Source organism: Carassius carassius, chromosome 27, assembly GCF_963082965.1.
Source record: "Carassius carassius chromosome 27, fCarCar2.1, whole genome shotgun sequence".
In the NCBI taxonomy this organism is placed as follows: domain Eukaryota; kingdom Metazoa; phylum Chordata; class Actinopteri; order Cypriniformes; family Cyprinidae; genus Carassius; species Carassius carassius.
In genome coordinates, this window is record NC_081781.1 from 7,453,386 (window position 1) to 7,466,744 (window position 13,359).

Here is a 13,359-nt window from a genome sequence, read left to right on the forward strand (position 1 = left end):
GAACATTTCTCAAATTTCCCAAAATTATTTTATGTTCCACAGAAAAAAAAGAAGTCATACAGGTTTGGAATAAAGTAAGGGTGAGAAAATGATGACAGAATTTTTATTTTTGGGTGAACAGTTTCTATAACTGCTTATTAGCTCAGATTCTACCACATCCCTGAAAATCTAGATGACTGTGGAAGTCTTAATTTGACTGACTTTTGCTTTATAAAATAACATTTTCAATAGTGCTGTCAAATCGATTATCATGATTTAATCACATCCAAAAATAAAATTTTGCACTTAAATATAGTGTGTGTGTGTGTTTCTATCTTTATATGTATAAATACACATATACATACATGTAAGATATTTTATATACAGTACATACCTGTATGTGTGTATATTAATACATATAGGGAGTATACACTCATTATGTAATTAAAGACCTTTATTTTGGATGCGATTTACTGTATCGCATTGACATTTCAAATATTATTTATTTAGTACTGCCATTCTGATGAAAAGGTTTATTATTTGTATTATAATTATTTTTAAGAAATAATACTTTTATTATAAAAAGATGCATTTTTTTAAGTGACCATAAAAGACAATTTTATTTGAAAATAAGTGTTGTTTCAAACAGATGATGTTCTTTATATATATATATATATATATATATATATAAGAATACAAAAAAAAAAATGTACAAAAATATTGCGCAGCACAACAGTTTTCAACATTGAATAATACGATTTTCTTTGGAGCGCCGAATCAGCAGATTGATTTCTGAAGGATCATGTGACACTGAAGACTGGAGTAATGGCTGATAAAAATTCACATGAATACATACACATTGATATAAATTTAAATAAAAAAAAAGGTATTTTAAACTGTAATGATATTTCACAGTATTTTTGATTAAATAAATGTGGCCTTGGTGTAAAGCTAATATGAATACATTTCTATTAAAATTAATAAATGAAGACATTCATGATTTCATGGCCATTACATTCTTAAAATTATCCAAATATAATCACAAACTAAACTGTTAAATGTCAATAAGGATTATGCATTATCATGATGTGAACAATTAGCTGTTTATTCTGAATATATTCACTCATTTATTTTCAGTACATTACGTAAAGGGTGGCATATAGTCTTATCCAGTTAAGAGACAAGCTTTTTTTTTTTTTTTTTTTTAGTTATAAAGGAAGTATTGCGTCAATAGGGTTGTGTTTAGTGCAATATCAAACGTCATATGCTACCCACATTTAAGCATCTATTTGGTCAGATATTACTTCATTTCTTCCTGATTTTATTTTTGTACTAAAGTTTATTGTTTGGACCTGATGTGACCTAGTTTGTCAAGTTGCTATGCGCTCAGTTATAGATCTGCGCTGCCCTCTAGAGGAACCCGGGAGAGTTTCAACACAACGAAGACCGACGCCCTCGACGTTTCATTAACTATAAGAAAGCAGTCTTGGTTCAATAATGCTCCATTTTGAAAAGCCAAAACAGCATGCCTTGTTTCCTAATTAAATAATGCACCATTTTAATTAATAGCATTATTACTCACATCATTTATTTACATTCACAGGTCATTTTACAAAAAAGGGGCATACTACAACCTGTAGAGTTTGCAAAACAAAAACGACAGTTCTACAGCTATTCTCATTAATTAGTAGAACCAAGTAAATATAAATGAAAATACCTCTAAATATGTTTTTCTTTTTTTATAACAGTAGCAGTGCAATGATCATGCAATGCTACTGTCCTGGAGGGGAGCATAAATGTGATTTGGTCCTGGAAAATGTCCAGCAGCTGCAACATCAGATTCAGAGATATCCTTTCTGCTATTCACCCTTATAAGTCCATACTGCAGATGTGAATAAGTCATATATATATAATCTTTTATGCTAGCCATGTCGTGGCAGTTATATAAGGAGATTGCTATGCTACAGGAATTAAAATAAATAAATAAGATGCACTAGTTTATAAGAGCATGTAAAAACCTTGGCATGCCTGGCTGGGAATAAGGTAAGGGGGTCACAACATACAGAAAGGACAGCTAGCAGGTCATGAGAAGCTAGCCCATACTGAACACCTGCTAACAACAGAGGACCTGAACACCGATACACACTCGGCTCTCAGAACAGTTTCCCCCGGGTCGATTTTAGGGTGCTGTACATTTCAGTGCTGTACAGCATGAAAGTTTCTTTAAAGTAGATTTGTAAGGAATCTCAGTCCTGTGCTCACTTCTGAAGTTCCTGAGGCGTGCTGAACGTTTCGTACACGTTGGCGGCAAACTCTTTCACCTGGTCTATCAATAAGAGATCCTAAATACAAGAAAACGAGCAAACATTGGTGTGTGGGCAGATTTTATACCACATGCAAGTCAAAATGAGTCGATGCATATGAAGATTCTCACCTGGACAAAGTGACTGGGTATTTCGCTGCATATTGAATGTATCTGTCCGTTGATGATGGGAATGATTTTGGCTAGTGGGAGGCTTACATGTGATAACCTGGAAGAAAAGCATGTGGAAAAACGGCAATGAATATCTTTCCATCACCTATATTGTTCACAAACCTGAAAGGTGATAGAATGTGAAGGGAAGGTGATAAAATGGCTTAATGTGGCTTAATTGGCCAAATACTTTTTGGGGTCACTGTACGTACCTTCCTAAAAAAAAATGAAAAAGAAATGCATTTACACTGACCGGTCAGGTGTGCTGGAGGTGTTGGAGTCTTCCTGTGGGGGTCGGAAAAACTCTGACATGTTGTCTAGGAATCGGATAAAGCCTCGGCTCAAGCAAGTACGGAGTACAGTAGTGAAGTCTGGACTGAAAAATAAAACAAGTTTATCAGCTATCTTCACTTAAATGATCTCTCCTAAACGATTGATTAACCAAATTAGTCTTATCCTATTATTTTTTCTTTTGATAAAAAATGCATTTTGAATCAAGAATCTTTTTTTTTTATACAATAACTCATATAATAATGGATTTCCTTTAAAAATGGCACTTAATGTGTAAAAGAGATAGTTCACCCAAAAATGAAAATTCCATCTGTGGTAACCTGTCCCTTTAAGGTGTTAAGTTCAAACACTTTTGTTTTTTTTTCTTTCTCAATTTTAAAACCTACAGGATTATATAGGTGTTTAGATTTCCCTCACCTTTCAAGCATATCTCTGGTTTCATTTAGCAGCTTTATTGTTGTGACATCATTCTCTGTGAGACCACAAGCCTACATTTTTTTATAAATAAATAAATACAATTAGTAAACAGACACCAAGAAATTAAAAAGTAAATTGTGATGTAATATAAATATGTTTTTTTTCTTATCAAATGTTGATTAAGTTAATACAATTATAGGAATATATAAAAATTATAGTAGTATAATTATAGTAAAAATTTGTAATAAAATTACATTACATATTACATATCTAATTCATAACTAAACAAGAAAATACATGATACATATCTACCTGCGAGGCTAGTGTGTTCTCTTCTTCAGGCATCATGTACCAAGAAAGACTTTTGTGTTTAGAGGAAGCACAGCCCTCCTCCACTAACTGTCTGATCTGACTTAACTGTTGCTCCAACTCTTGAAGGGACAAACTCTGCTTCAGAGACACCCTGAGGAGACATGGACAGCAGTTAGCGATCCTGCTAAATATACAAGAAGACCGACACAACACAATGGCAAACTGCCATGGCAAATAAAGCCACAAATATGGGATGAGTAGATTAAAATTCCTTCATCTAATAAATCACTCAACATACGGTCCAAGAACTTCCTGAACAGCTTTCTTCACCACGGTTATCAGTTCAATGAGCCCTGAAAGGACAAAATTAAGATCACTATCAACTATGGTGGATGTGATCTCATAAACATAGAATTAAACTCTAATACAGATTAGATGCTTTTATTCCACATCAACTCTGGGGACCCACCGGTGGGTCCAATATTGCATATGCCTATTGCCTAATTCTCAAAAAATGGTTAAGTGGTTAAACAGATCTGATACTGTCCTCACCTACTCCAAGAAGGTGTTGGATACTTGACAGATATTGTTGTTGGACATCAGGAGGGGCCAAGGGGGTCTAAAGAAGCAGTATAATAGAAATGAAGTAGAGTTTATGTGCTGTAACATGGTAAAACCAGGTTGCTTTTGCCTTTAGAACACCAAGCCCTGACATACCGTTCCATTCTTTGTCACAGAGTTGTCCAGGTACAAGTAGCCACCAATTATGTTGAGCTGAACTCGGAGTAGCACCACCAGCATGCAAGTGCTGTAAACCGCCACAACGCTGCGGGTAAAACCTGGAGAGTAGAAATCATTGTTTGAGAACAGGAATAGATGAGAGTTTGATTAAATTTCCTCTCAAAAGCCATTTTTACTTCTGTAATGTGACATACAGGTGGATCTCAATAAATTAGAATGTTTGTGAAACTCGTGTATTAAATAAATTCAATGCACACAGACTGAAGTAGTTTAAGTCTTTGGTTCTTTTATTTGTGATGATTTTGGCTCACATTTAACAAAAACCCACCAATTCACAACACATTATCTCAACACATTAGAATATGGTGACATGCCAATTAGCTGATCAACTCAAAACACCAGGCAAAGGTGTCCTGAGCCTTCAAAATGGTCTCTCAGTTTTGTTCACTAGGATACACAATCATGGGGAAGACTGCTGATCTGACAGTTGTCCAGAAGACAATCATTGACACCCTTTACAAGGAGGGTAAGCCACAAACATTCATTGCCAAAGAAGCTGGCTGTTCACAGAGTGCTGTATCTAAGCATGTTAACAGAAAGTTGAGTGGAAGGAAAAAGTGTGGAAGAAAAACATGTACAACCAACCGAGAGAACCGCAGCCTTATGAGGATTGTCAAGCAAACTGGTTTCAAGAATTTGAGTGAACTTCACAAGGAATGGACTGAGGCTGGGGTCAAGGCATCCTTTTCAGATGATAGCAAGTTTTATATTTCATTTGGAAACCAAGGTCCTAGAGTCTGGAGGAAGGGTGGAGAAGCTCATAGCCCAATTTGCTTGAAGTCCAGTGTTAAGTTTCCACAGTCTGTGATGATTTGGGGTGCAATGTCATCTCCTGGTGTTGGTCCATTGTGTTTTTTGAAAACCAAAGTCACCGCACCCGTTTACCAAGAAATTTTGGAGCACTTCATGCTTCCCTCTGCTGACCAGCTTTTTGAAGAAGCTGATTTCATTTTCCAGTAGGATTTGGCACCTCCCCACACTGCCAAAAGCACTAAAAGTTGGTTAAATGACCATGGTGTCGGTGTGCTTGACTGGCCAGCAAACTCACCAGACCTGAACCCCATAGAGAATCTATTGTCAAGAGGAAGATGAGAAACAAGAGACCAGAAAATTCAGATGAGCTAAAGACCGCTGTCAAAGAAACCTGGGCTTCCATACCACCTCAGCAGTGCTACAAACTGATCACCTCCATGTCACGCTGAATTGAGGCAGTAATTAAAGCAAAAGAATCCCCTACCAAGTATTGAGTACATGTACAGTAAATGAACATACTTTCCAGAAGGCCAACAATTCACTAAAAAATTTTTTTTTAATTTTTTTTATTGGTCTTATGAAGTATTCTAATGTGTTGAGATAATGAATTGGTAGGTTTTTGTTAAATGTGAGCCAAAATCATCCCAATTAAAAGAACCAAAGACTTAAACTACTTCAGTCTGTGTGCATTGAACTTATTTAATACACGAGTTTCACAATTTGAGTTGAATTACTGAAAAAAAAAGAACTTTTCCACGACATTCTAATTTATTGAGATGCACCAGTATTGTGAAACAGGACATTCAACTAAAAATATCAGGGCATGAATCAGTTTGATTGTGAAAAGTGGGTGTTCCATTATCCACCAGTATTGAGCCAAAACAATGCCTTATTAACCATTTGGTCATTGCTCAACATTTTCCAATAACCCACAAGACATCAGCAGAAAATAATGATTTATAAAAAAAGTTTGGGGTTGGTAAGATAAAAAAAAAAAGAAGTTTTTAAAAGAACACTGTATTAACAGTAATATTAGGGAAATATTATTGCAATTTAAAAGAGCAGTTTTCTATATTTACATATTTTTAAATATAATTTATTGTTGTAATGGAAAAGTTGTATTGTTTTAGTAGCCATTCTTCCAGTCTACAGTATCACATGATCCTTCAGAAATCATTCTAATATGCTGATTTGGTGCTCAAGAATACTTTTCTTATTATTAAGGCTGAAAACATTTATGCTGCTTAATATGATTGTGGAAACTTTGATTAATTTTTTCAGGATTCAGGATAGAAAGTTCAAAAGAACAGCATTTATATGAAATATAAATATTTGTAATAATGTTATACTATAAAAAATGTAATGTAATAACGTTGTCGGTCTTTACATCCTTGCTGAATAATATTAATTCTTGTAAAAATAAAATAAATAAATACTGACCCCAAACTTTTGAAATGTAGTTTTTAAAAAAAGTGAAATTAAATTGCCATTGCCCTTCCTTAAATTTTAACACACCAAAAACTATAAAAGGCAAAGAAAAATTGTGTAGATTGTTACAGATTGGAAAGACTAACAATTTCTTCCTTTCAAGGACAGATTGAAAGTACACAATAGCACTCAGAATCTGCATTAAGAAAGTAAATAGGGTCCATTTTAATTTCATGTTGACATTAAAGCAAAAAATATGTAATCCTATATATGTAATAATGTAAAGAATCTTATTCAACTCACTAATAATCTTTAGATCCTCCCAGATTTCAAGTTTATTAGCTGGCCTGTGTAGGAAGAAATGATCACTTGTGTCAGTTCTGTTCTTTTATTTTGTAATTCAGATAATCATCTATAATTTACATGAATGACTCACTTAGTCTTCAGCAAAGCGGTGAGGCTCTCTGAGTTCAGGTGATGTATGATTGCCTCTCGAAGAGTGGGGAGCATTGATAACACTACAAAAAAGACAATTACATGTTCTGGGCAGAACAAATATCTCGTTTTCATAACATTTATTAACTGATCATGTCATTCGGTTTTATTTTTTACCTGTCATGTTGCATGTCCTCTGGTTGCTTTCAAAATGAAACTGTCTCCGAGCCTGAGCGATGTATTCGGCTGCCTCTCGCTCCTGCATCTCCTGAATTTTTCTTTGCGCATACTTACTAAGTAGATAGACACCTGGAGTTTGAGAATACATTACAATATAACGTACATGTTAAGAAACTGACATGCAATGTGCCAGCTATATCCAGTGATTTAAAAACTGCATTCTGGGTTAAAATACCCGAGTAAAGATCATATCAACTGTGCCAATAGAAAAACTAGGTGACAGGTGAACTGAGATTGATTAGCTGGATGTGGAAATAAGATCTAATGCTTGGCAACACTGTAATAACATGCTAAACTATATATTATAGCATATTAACAAATTAGAACTACATGTATTAGTATCCAGCTATTAAAACTAGTTAATACACAGTCACACGTAGCTAACACTCTATGAACTATATAAGCATGCAGGTGGTCTAACAGTTGCCCACGTTACCTCCGACAAAAACCCCAGCGAAGATGAATTTCCTCCTATGGCGTTTGATGAAATTCCATGTAGAACTCAACATTTTAAAAACAGACTTTACACTGCAAAAAAAAAACAAACAAACGAAAAACTAGATGGAAAAGCGTGTTTAGACGTAACGCACTAGCTAGCACAATGCTACATGGCAATAACTTCCATTCTCGTGTTAGCAGCACAAAGGCGAACTACAGATAACAGATTGATCAATTGATCGATTCTGCGACAGGTCGACTCGCCGCCCTGAATTGTCCATCCATTATTACGGTCCTCCGTAAACACGTGTGCGTAAGCGAAACGTTACTATTGCAAAAATCTATTAATGCACAGGGGGTGAATAGAAGTAACAGAAGAGAGGAGAGTGTTTTAACCAGGCTAAGGTTTGATCACACAGGATTAAATAAAACATTGGTTTTAATGGGTAAAAGCCAATCTGATGAATGTATAGAATGTAGGTCCAAGGAAGATGTTGAACACGTATTATTGCATTGTAAGAAATATAGGGATGAGAGGATGAGACTAAATCAAAAGATAAGTCAGGTAGGAAGAAAGTGGAATATTGAAGGTTTGTTAGGCACAACAGGAGATGGGGTAAAGGATGCACAGAAAGCAGTTGTACAATATTTGAAAATATAGGAATATATAATAGGATTTAGGTAGTATTTTTTTTTTTTTTTTGATTGATGATATAGTCATGATAATATTTTCTCATGTTACATACTCCTATACAGTAGGTGGCGGTATGCACCTTTATAGTCATGGTTGCAATCTGCCATAAAACAAAAAGAAGAAGAAGAAGAAACGTTACTATTTCCTGATTTATGCTGCTTTGTTTTTACGGTTGTAGATTCGTCGAGGATACTATTGGAGATGCAAGAAGACCGTGTTGAGCTTGAGAAAAGTGATTTTCTGCAGCCATTAGATAGTGAGATACAAACATGGATGTCAAAGGCGTTTGACATGGTAAAACTTCTCTGATGTTTACCGTTTGTTCACAGTATTTACCATGGTAACTGTCGTTTCGTCTCAAATACCGTAGTTACTAAAGTAACGTTGCTGCATTAATTTGACTGTGAAAACTCAATAAAATAAAACGACACTGCCTTTGAAACAAATACGTTATGTATGTATGTATGATTAATATCTAATATCTTCTGAAGATTTTCCACAGTTTTTTTATTTTTAATAATAATTAGTTTTTATTATATTTTGGTTGTCATGGTAAATGTGTATGATGTGTGCCTGCCTACCTGGAAATTTGTGGTTGTTTTGAGAAAGTTATAAACATATAATGTTTTTTAAAGGCACTTGAGGCTCTTGAGAATGGAGAGGTTCCAGTCGGCTGTCTGATGGTTTACAACAATGAGATTATTGGAAAAGGAAGAAATGAGGTGAATGAAACAAAAAATGTAAGTAACTTCACGATGTGCCTAATTATGATAGTTACATTAATCATCATTTATAATGATTGATTTATAATGTTTTAGAATGAATGTTATGGTTATTAGAATTATGTGTAAACCAACAATAATCCTTATTAGATTAGATTAGATTCAACTTTATTGTCATTATGCAGAGTATAAGTACACAGCTAATGAAATGCAGTTAGCATCTAACCAGAAGTGTAAGAATATAGTGTTTTATATACATATAAGTGCAGCGTAAGTGAAGCTGTGATTTACAGAATATACAGTGGAGTTGCTATATACACAGTATTGAGCAGAGTATATACAGAATATAAATACATTAATATAAGCTAAACTAATATAAGCTAATATAAGTAATCCATTACTGTGCTTTGTACAGTAACAACTTTAGACAGTTTACAGTGTAATAACTTGTACAATGTGCAGTCTGTGCAAAATATGAGTAGTGCAATACATGTATGTAAAGTACTGTGACCAGTGCAGTTAGAGAGCAGGTGCAGGTTAGATTGTTGGTGTGGAGTTCAGAAGTGTCACTGCCTTGGGGAAGAAGCTCTTCCTGAGCCTACTAGTGCGAGAGCGTTGGCTCCTGTAACACCTGCTGGATGGAAGGAGGGTAAAAAAGTCCATGGCTAGGATGAGAGGCATCCTTGATGATGTTTCTTGCGCTGCCCAGGCAGCGCTTGTGATAAATGTTCTCAATGGAAGTTAACTGGGTGCCGGTGATCCGTTGAGCAGTTTTCACCACCCGCTGGAGTGCTTTGCCATCAGATGCAGAGCTTATATTAATGTAACTGGCTCCAGTATATATATTCAAATGATAATTGGTCAGTTACTTAATCATATTTTTCTAATCTGTTAAGTTAGTCAGATATGCCTAGAAGATGTGGTTCACAGACCGTGGTGGGAATACACCTCTTCTATGATGGACATTCAGTTTTTGTATTTAAAAGAAAATTGTTATTTTTGTGAGGCTTTCAGTCTGAATATGTAAATGATGTAACTGTTTAGAAGTGGTCAAAAGCAAGTCTCATTGCAAGGCTTATTTTCTTGCAAATGATTCATGATCAAATCATTATACTCAAGATGAGAGGAAAATTTTCCAAATTGTTAAAATTCTAGGAACTTGGTACTGGTGATGCATTTTGAAATTATTTCAAATTTCTCATTTTAATAACCACAGACATCCTTATTTGCCATTGACCCATAAATTATAGTTCCTGTTCTTTTAAGAATTTGATCAATGGTTCTTCCTAGTAGAGCACAGAGAAACTTTGGAATAGATGAAACAACCTCACGTCAGTGTATGCTTTGCCCAAGGCTACTCGGCATGCAGAAATGGTGGCACTGGATCAAGTGCTTGATTGGTGCCGTTTCAGAGAGAAGGACCCAAAGGAGGTGTGTGAACAGACTGTACTTTATGTGACAGTGGAGCCATGTATCATGTGTGCCGCTGCTCTGCGTCTGCTTCGTATCCTTGATTCCAAAATGTAGCCACTTATTAGTTTAGAAAAGTTTACACACACCGTACCATTAACAGTACCACAGCACCTTAACATTTAGACAGACATACCTCTTGTTGTATATGGGTGCAAAAATGAGCGGTTTGGAGGCTGTGGATCAGTCCTGGACATCTCATCAGATCATTTACCACACACTGGAACTTCATTTAAGGTAAAAGAATTTCCAAGTTCAAGTTAAATTCCAGTTGATCCAAAAGGTAGCTAGTTCTTTACATTCTGAAACGTTCTGTGTGGCTAGAATATTTTTCTTGTAGAAGCATTCACATTCCTTTAATTGTAGTCCAGACCACATTGCATATTTTTGCTGAAGCACATGCTTACTTGCTTATTACAGTGCATCGCCGGCTATAGAGCAGAAGAGGCTGTTGAAATGCTCAAGACATTTTATAAACAGGAAAACCCAAATGGTAAGGGAAATCTGTTTAATGTATGCATATTAATGTTTTCATTGTCCTGTTTCTGAAACTGATGTTTTTTTGTTGTTTTTTTTTAGCTCCCAAGCCTAAAGTGAGGAAAGATTTGATCAGTCCTCCAGATGGCGCTGTAGTCATTCAGGTAAAACAAGGACCGCAAGATGACGAGAGCGAAACAATTGCTCCTTTGAGCTGAAATGGAAAATATTTAGACATTGAGACTTTTACAAGACCTTGTCAGTGCCTGGATCTTAGTGACTTTTGATTTTGCCATCTTTATGAGGTCATTGATATGATCTAGTATTTGAGGAAGCACGTTGGCTCATTATCTGGACCACATAGCTCGTAAACCTCCAGGCTTCCTCTTCTCTGTGGCTGGACGCTGAGAGTTGTCTGTTAACAGTGTGTAGAAGCAATAGACTGGGCCTGTTCTGCATTAAAGTGCAGGTTCTTCTCCAGCTCTTGATCTCTCTGTGTCCTTATACAACCCAGAGAACTGGTTCTGAACTCTCAATGATCTCAGTCTTGGGCTCACTAGCAGATGCAGGACAGGTCCAGGTGGAGTTTCCACTTACTTCATAGCCAGAAAATTTAAAGGGATAGTTGAAATTAAATTTCTGTCAGTACTTTCTCAGACTACTTTTTTTTTTTTCTTCAGGGGAGCACAAAAAGGGAATTTTATGAAGAAGTCTTTAAAGAATATATATACCCATTTTTAATAGATTTAAAGTAATTGAAGATGGAGGCTGTCAAGCTTTATAATAGCAAAAAATAAAAGGATCACAAACAAGTATAAAAGTCATCTTGATGCTTTGTGTATATATTTTTGTTTTGATTTTTCTGCAAAAAGAAAAGTCACACAGGTTTGGTACAACACGAGGGTCAACAAATAATCAATCATTTTTAGGTGAAGTTTTCAAAGTTGTTTCCTTAAGTTTGCTTGTTTATTTATTTGTATTTTTTTTGCAATATCTCATGCATACTAACTTGGAAAAAAGGAAATAAATTTTGTTGTGTTAATTTAGTATTATTTATGTGCTGTCATAGTTACTATTGATATTTTGAATCAGAATTACATTCTGATTCAAAGGGAAGTTGTGGCCTAATGGTTAGAGAGTCGGACTCCCAATCGAAAGGTTGTGAGTTTGAGTCCCGGGCTGGCAGGAATTGTGGGTGGGGGGAGTGCATGTACAGTTCTCTCTCCACCTTCAATACCACGACTTAGGTGCCCTTGAGCAAGGCATCGAACCCCCAACTGCTCCCCGGGCGCCGCAGCATTAATGGCTGCCCACTGCTCCGGGTGTGTGCTCACAGTGTGTGTGTGTGTTCACTGCTCTGTGTGTGTGTGTGTGTGCATTTCGGATGGGTTAAATACAGAGCACAAATTCTGAGTATGGGTCACCATAATTGGCTGAATGTCACTTCACTTTTTTATTATATTTTCATTTTAACTTTAGTTTCATTTTCAGTAATTGTATGTGTTTTTGTATATATATATATATATATATATATATATATATATATATATAAAACCATTTAGTTGTTTTTATTTTTTTATTTCCAATCAGTCAACTTTAACCTATTTTGGTTAGTGGCCAAGGCAGCATTTTCTCATTTTGATTTAGTTTAGTCTTAACATCTAATATATCGAGTACAGACCAAAAGTTTGGAAACATTACTATTTTTAATGTTTTTGAAAGAAGTTTCTTCTGCTCATCAAGCTTGCATTTATTTGATCAAAAATACAGAAAAAACAGTAATATTGTGAAATTTTATTAAAACTTACAACAATTATTACAAATAATAGTTTTCTATTTGAATATACTTTAAAAAAAATAATTTATTCCTGTGATGCAAAGCTGAATTTCCAGCATCATTACTCCAGCCTTCAGTGTCACATGTAACATCGTCTATCACATGATCATTTAGAAATCATTCTAATATTCTGATTTATTATGAGTGTTGGAAACAGTTCTGCTGTCTAATATATTTGATGAATAAAAGGTTAAAAAGAACTGCATTTATTTAAAATAAATAAAAAATTTCTAATAATATATATTCTAATAATATATTTTCTTTACTATCTCTTTTTATCAATTTAACACATCCTTGCTGAATAAAAGTATTGATTTAATTTAAAAAGAAGAAAGGAAAAAATAATTTTTGACCCCAAATTACTGACCAGTAGTGTATATTGTTATTACAAAATATTTATATTTTAAAAACGTAGCTTTTTTTTTTTTTTTTTTTTTTTTTTTTACTTTTTATTCATCAAAGTATCCTAAAAAAGTATCACATGTTCTGAAAAAATATTAAGCAGCAGAACTGTTTCCAACTTTGATAATGAATCATCATATTAGAATAATTTCAAAAGGATCATGTGATAATGCCAATAATAATGCCTGAT

At 34.7% G+C, this 13,359-nt stretch overlaps 2 protein-coding genes across 3 annotated transcripts; one reads left to right on the forward strand and one right to left on the reverse strand.

The window, feature by feature from the left end:
- Positions 1–1,509: 1,509 nt before the first annotated feature.
- Positions 1,510–7,793, reverse strand: pex3 (peroxisomal biogenesis factor 3). The gene is made up of 12 exons (XM_059512395.1): positions 7,566–7,793; positions 7,067–7,198; positions 6,891–6,972; positions 6,758–6,801; positions 4,190–4,311; positions 4,025–4,091; positions 3,771–3,825; positions 3,473–3,623; positions 3,161–3,231; positions 2,706–2,828; positions 2,414–2,510; positions 1,510–2,321 (listed from the first exon to the last, which is right to left on the reverse strand). Exons 1-12 carry the CDS (start codon positions 7,636–7,638, stop codon positions 2,238–2,240), a joined length of 1,101 nt encoding a protein of 366 aa, XP_059368378.1. The 5' UTR covers positions 7,639–7,793; the 3' UTR covers positions 1,510–2,237.
- Positions 7,794–8,397: 604 nt separating this feature from the next.
- Positions 8,398–11,750, forward strand: adat2 (adenosine deaminase tRNA specific 2). 2 transcript variants are annotated; one of them, XM_059512398.1, is made up of 6 exons: positions 8,398–8,555; positions 8,897–9,001; positions 10,337–10,487; positions 10,584–10,690; positions 10,874–10,946; positions 11,033–11,750. In XM_059512398.1, the coding sequence occupies exons 1-6, from the start codon at positions 8,463–8,465 to the stop codon at positions 11,146–11,148; spliced, it is 645 nt and encodes a 214-aa protein (XP_059368381.1). In that variant the 5' UTR covers positions 8,398–8,462; the 3' UTR covers positions 11,149–11,750. The 2 variants fall into 2 exon arrangements, with proteins under 2 accessions (XP_059368381.1, XP_059368382.1); XM_059512399.1 differs by having other exon boundaries at positions 8,897–8,983.
- The last annotated feature ends 1,609 nt before the right edge of the window (positions 11,751–13,359 follow it).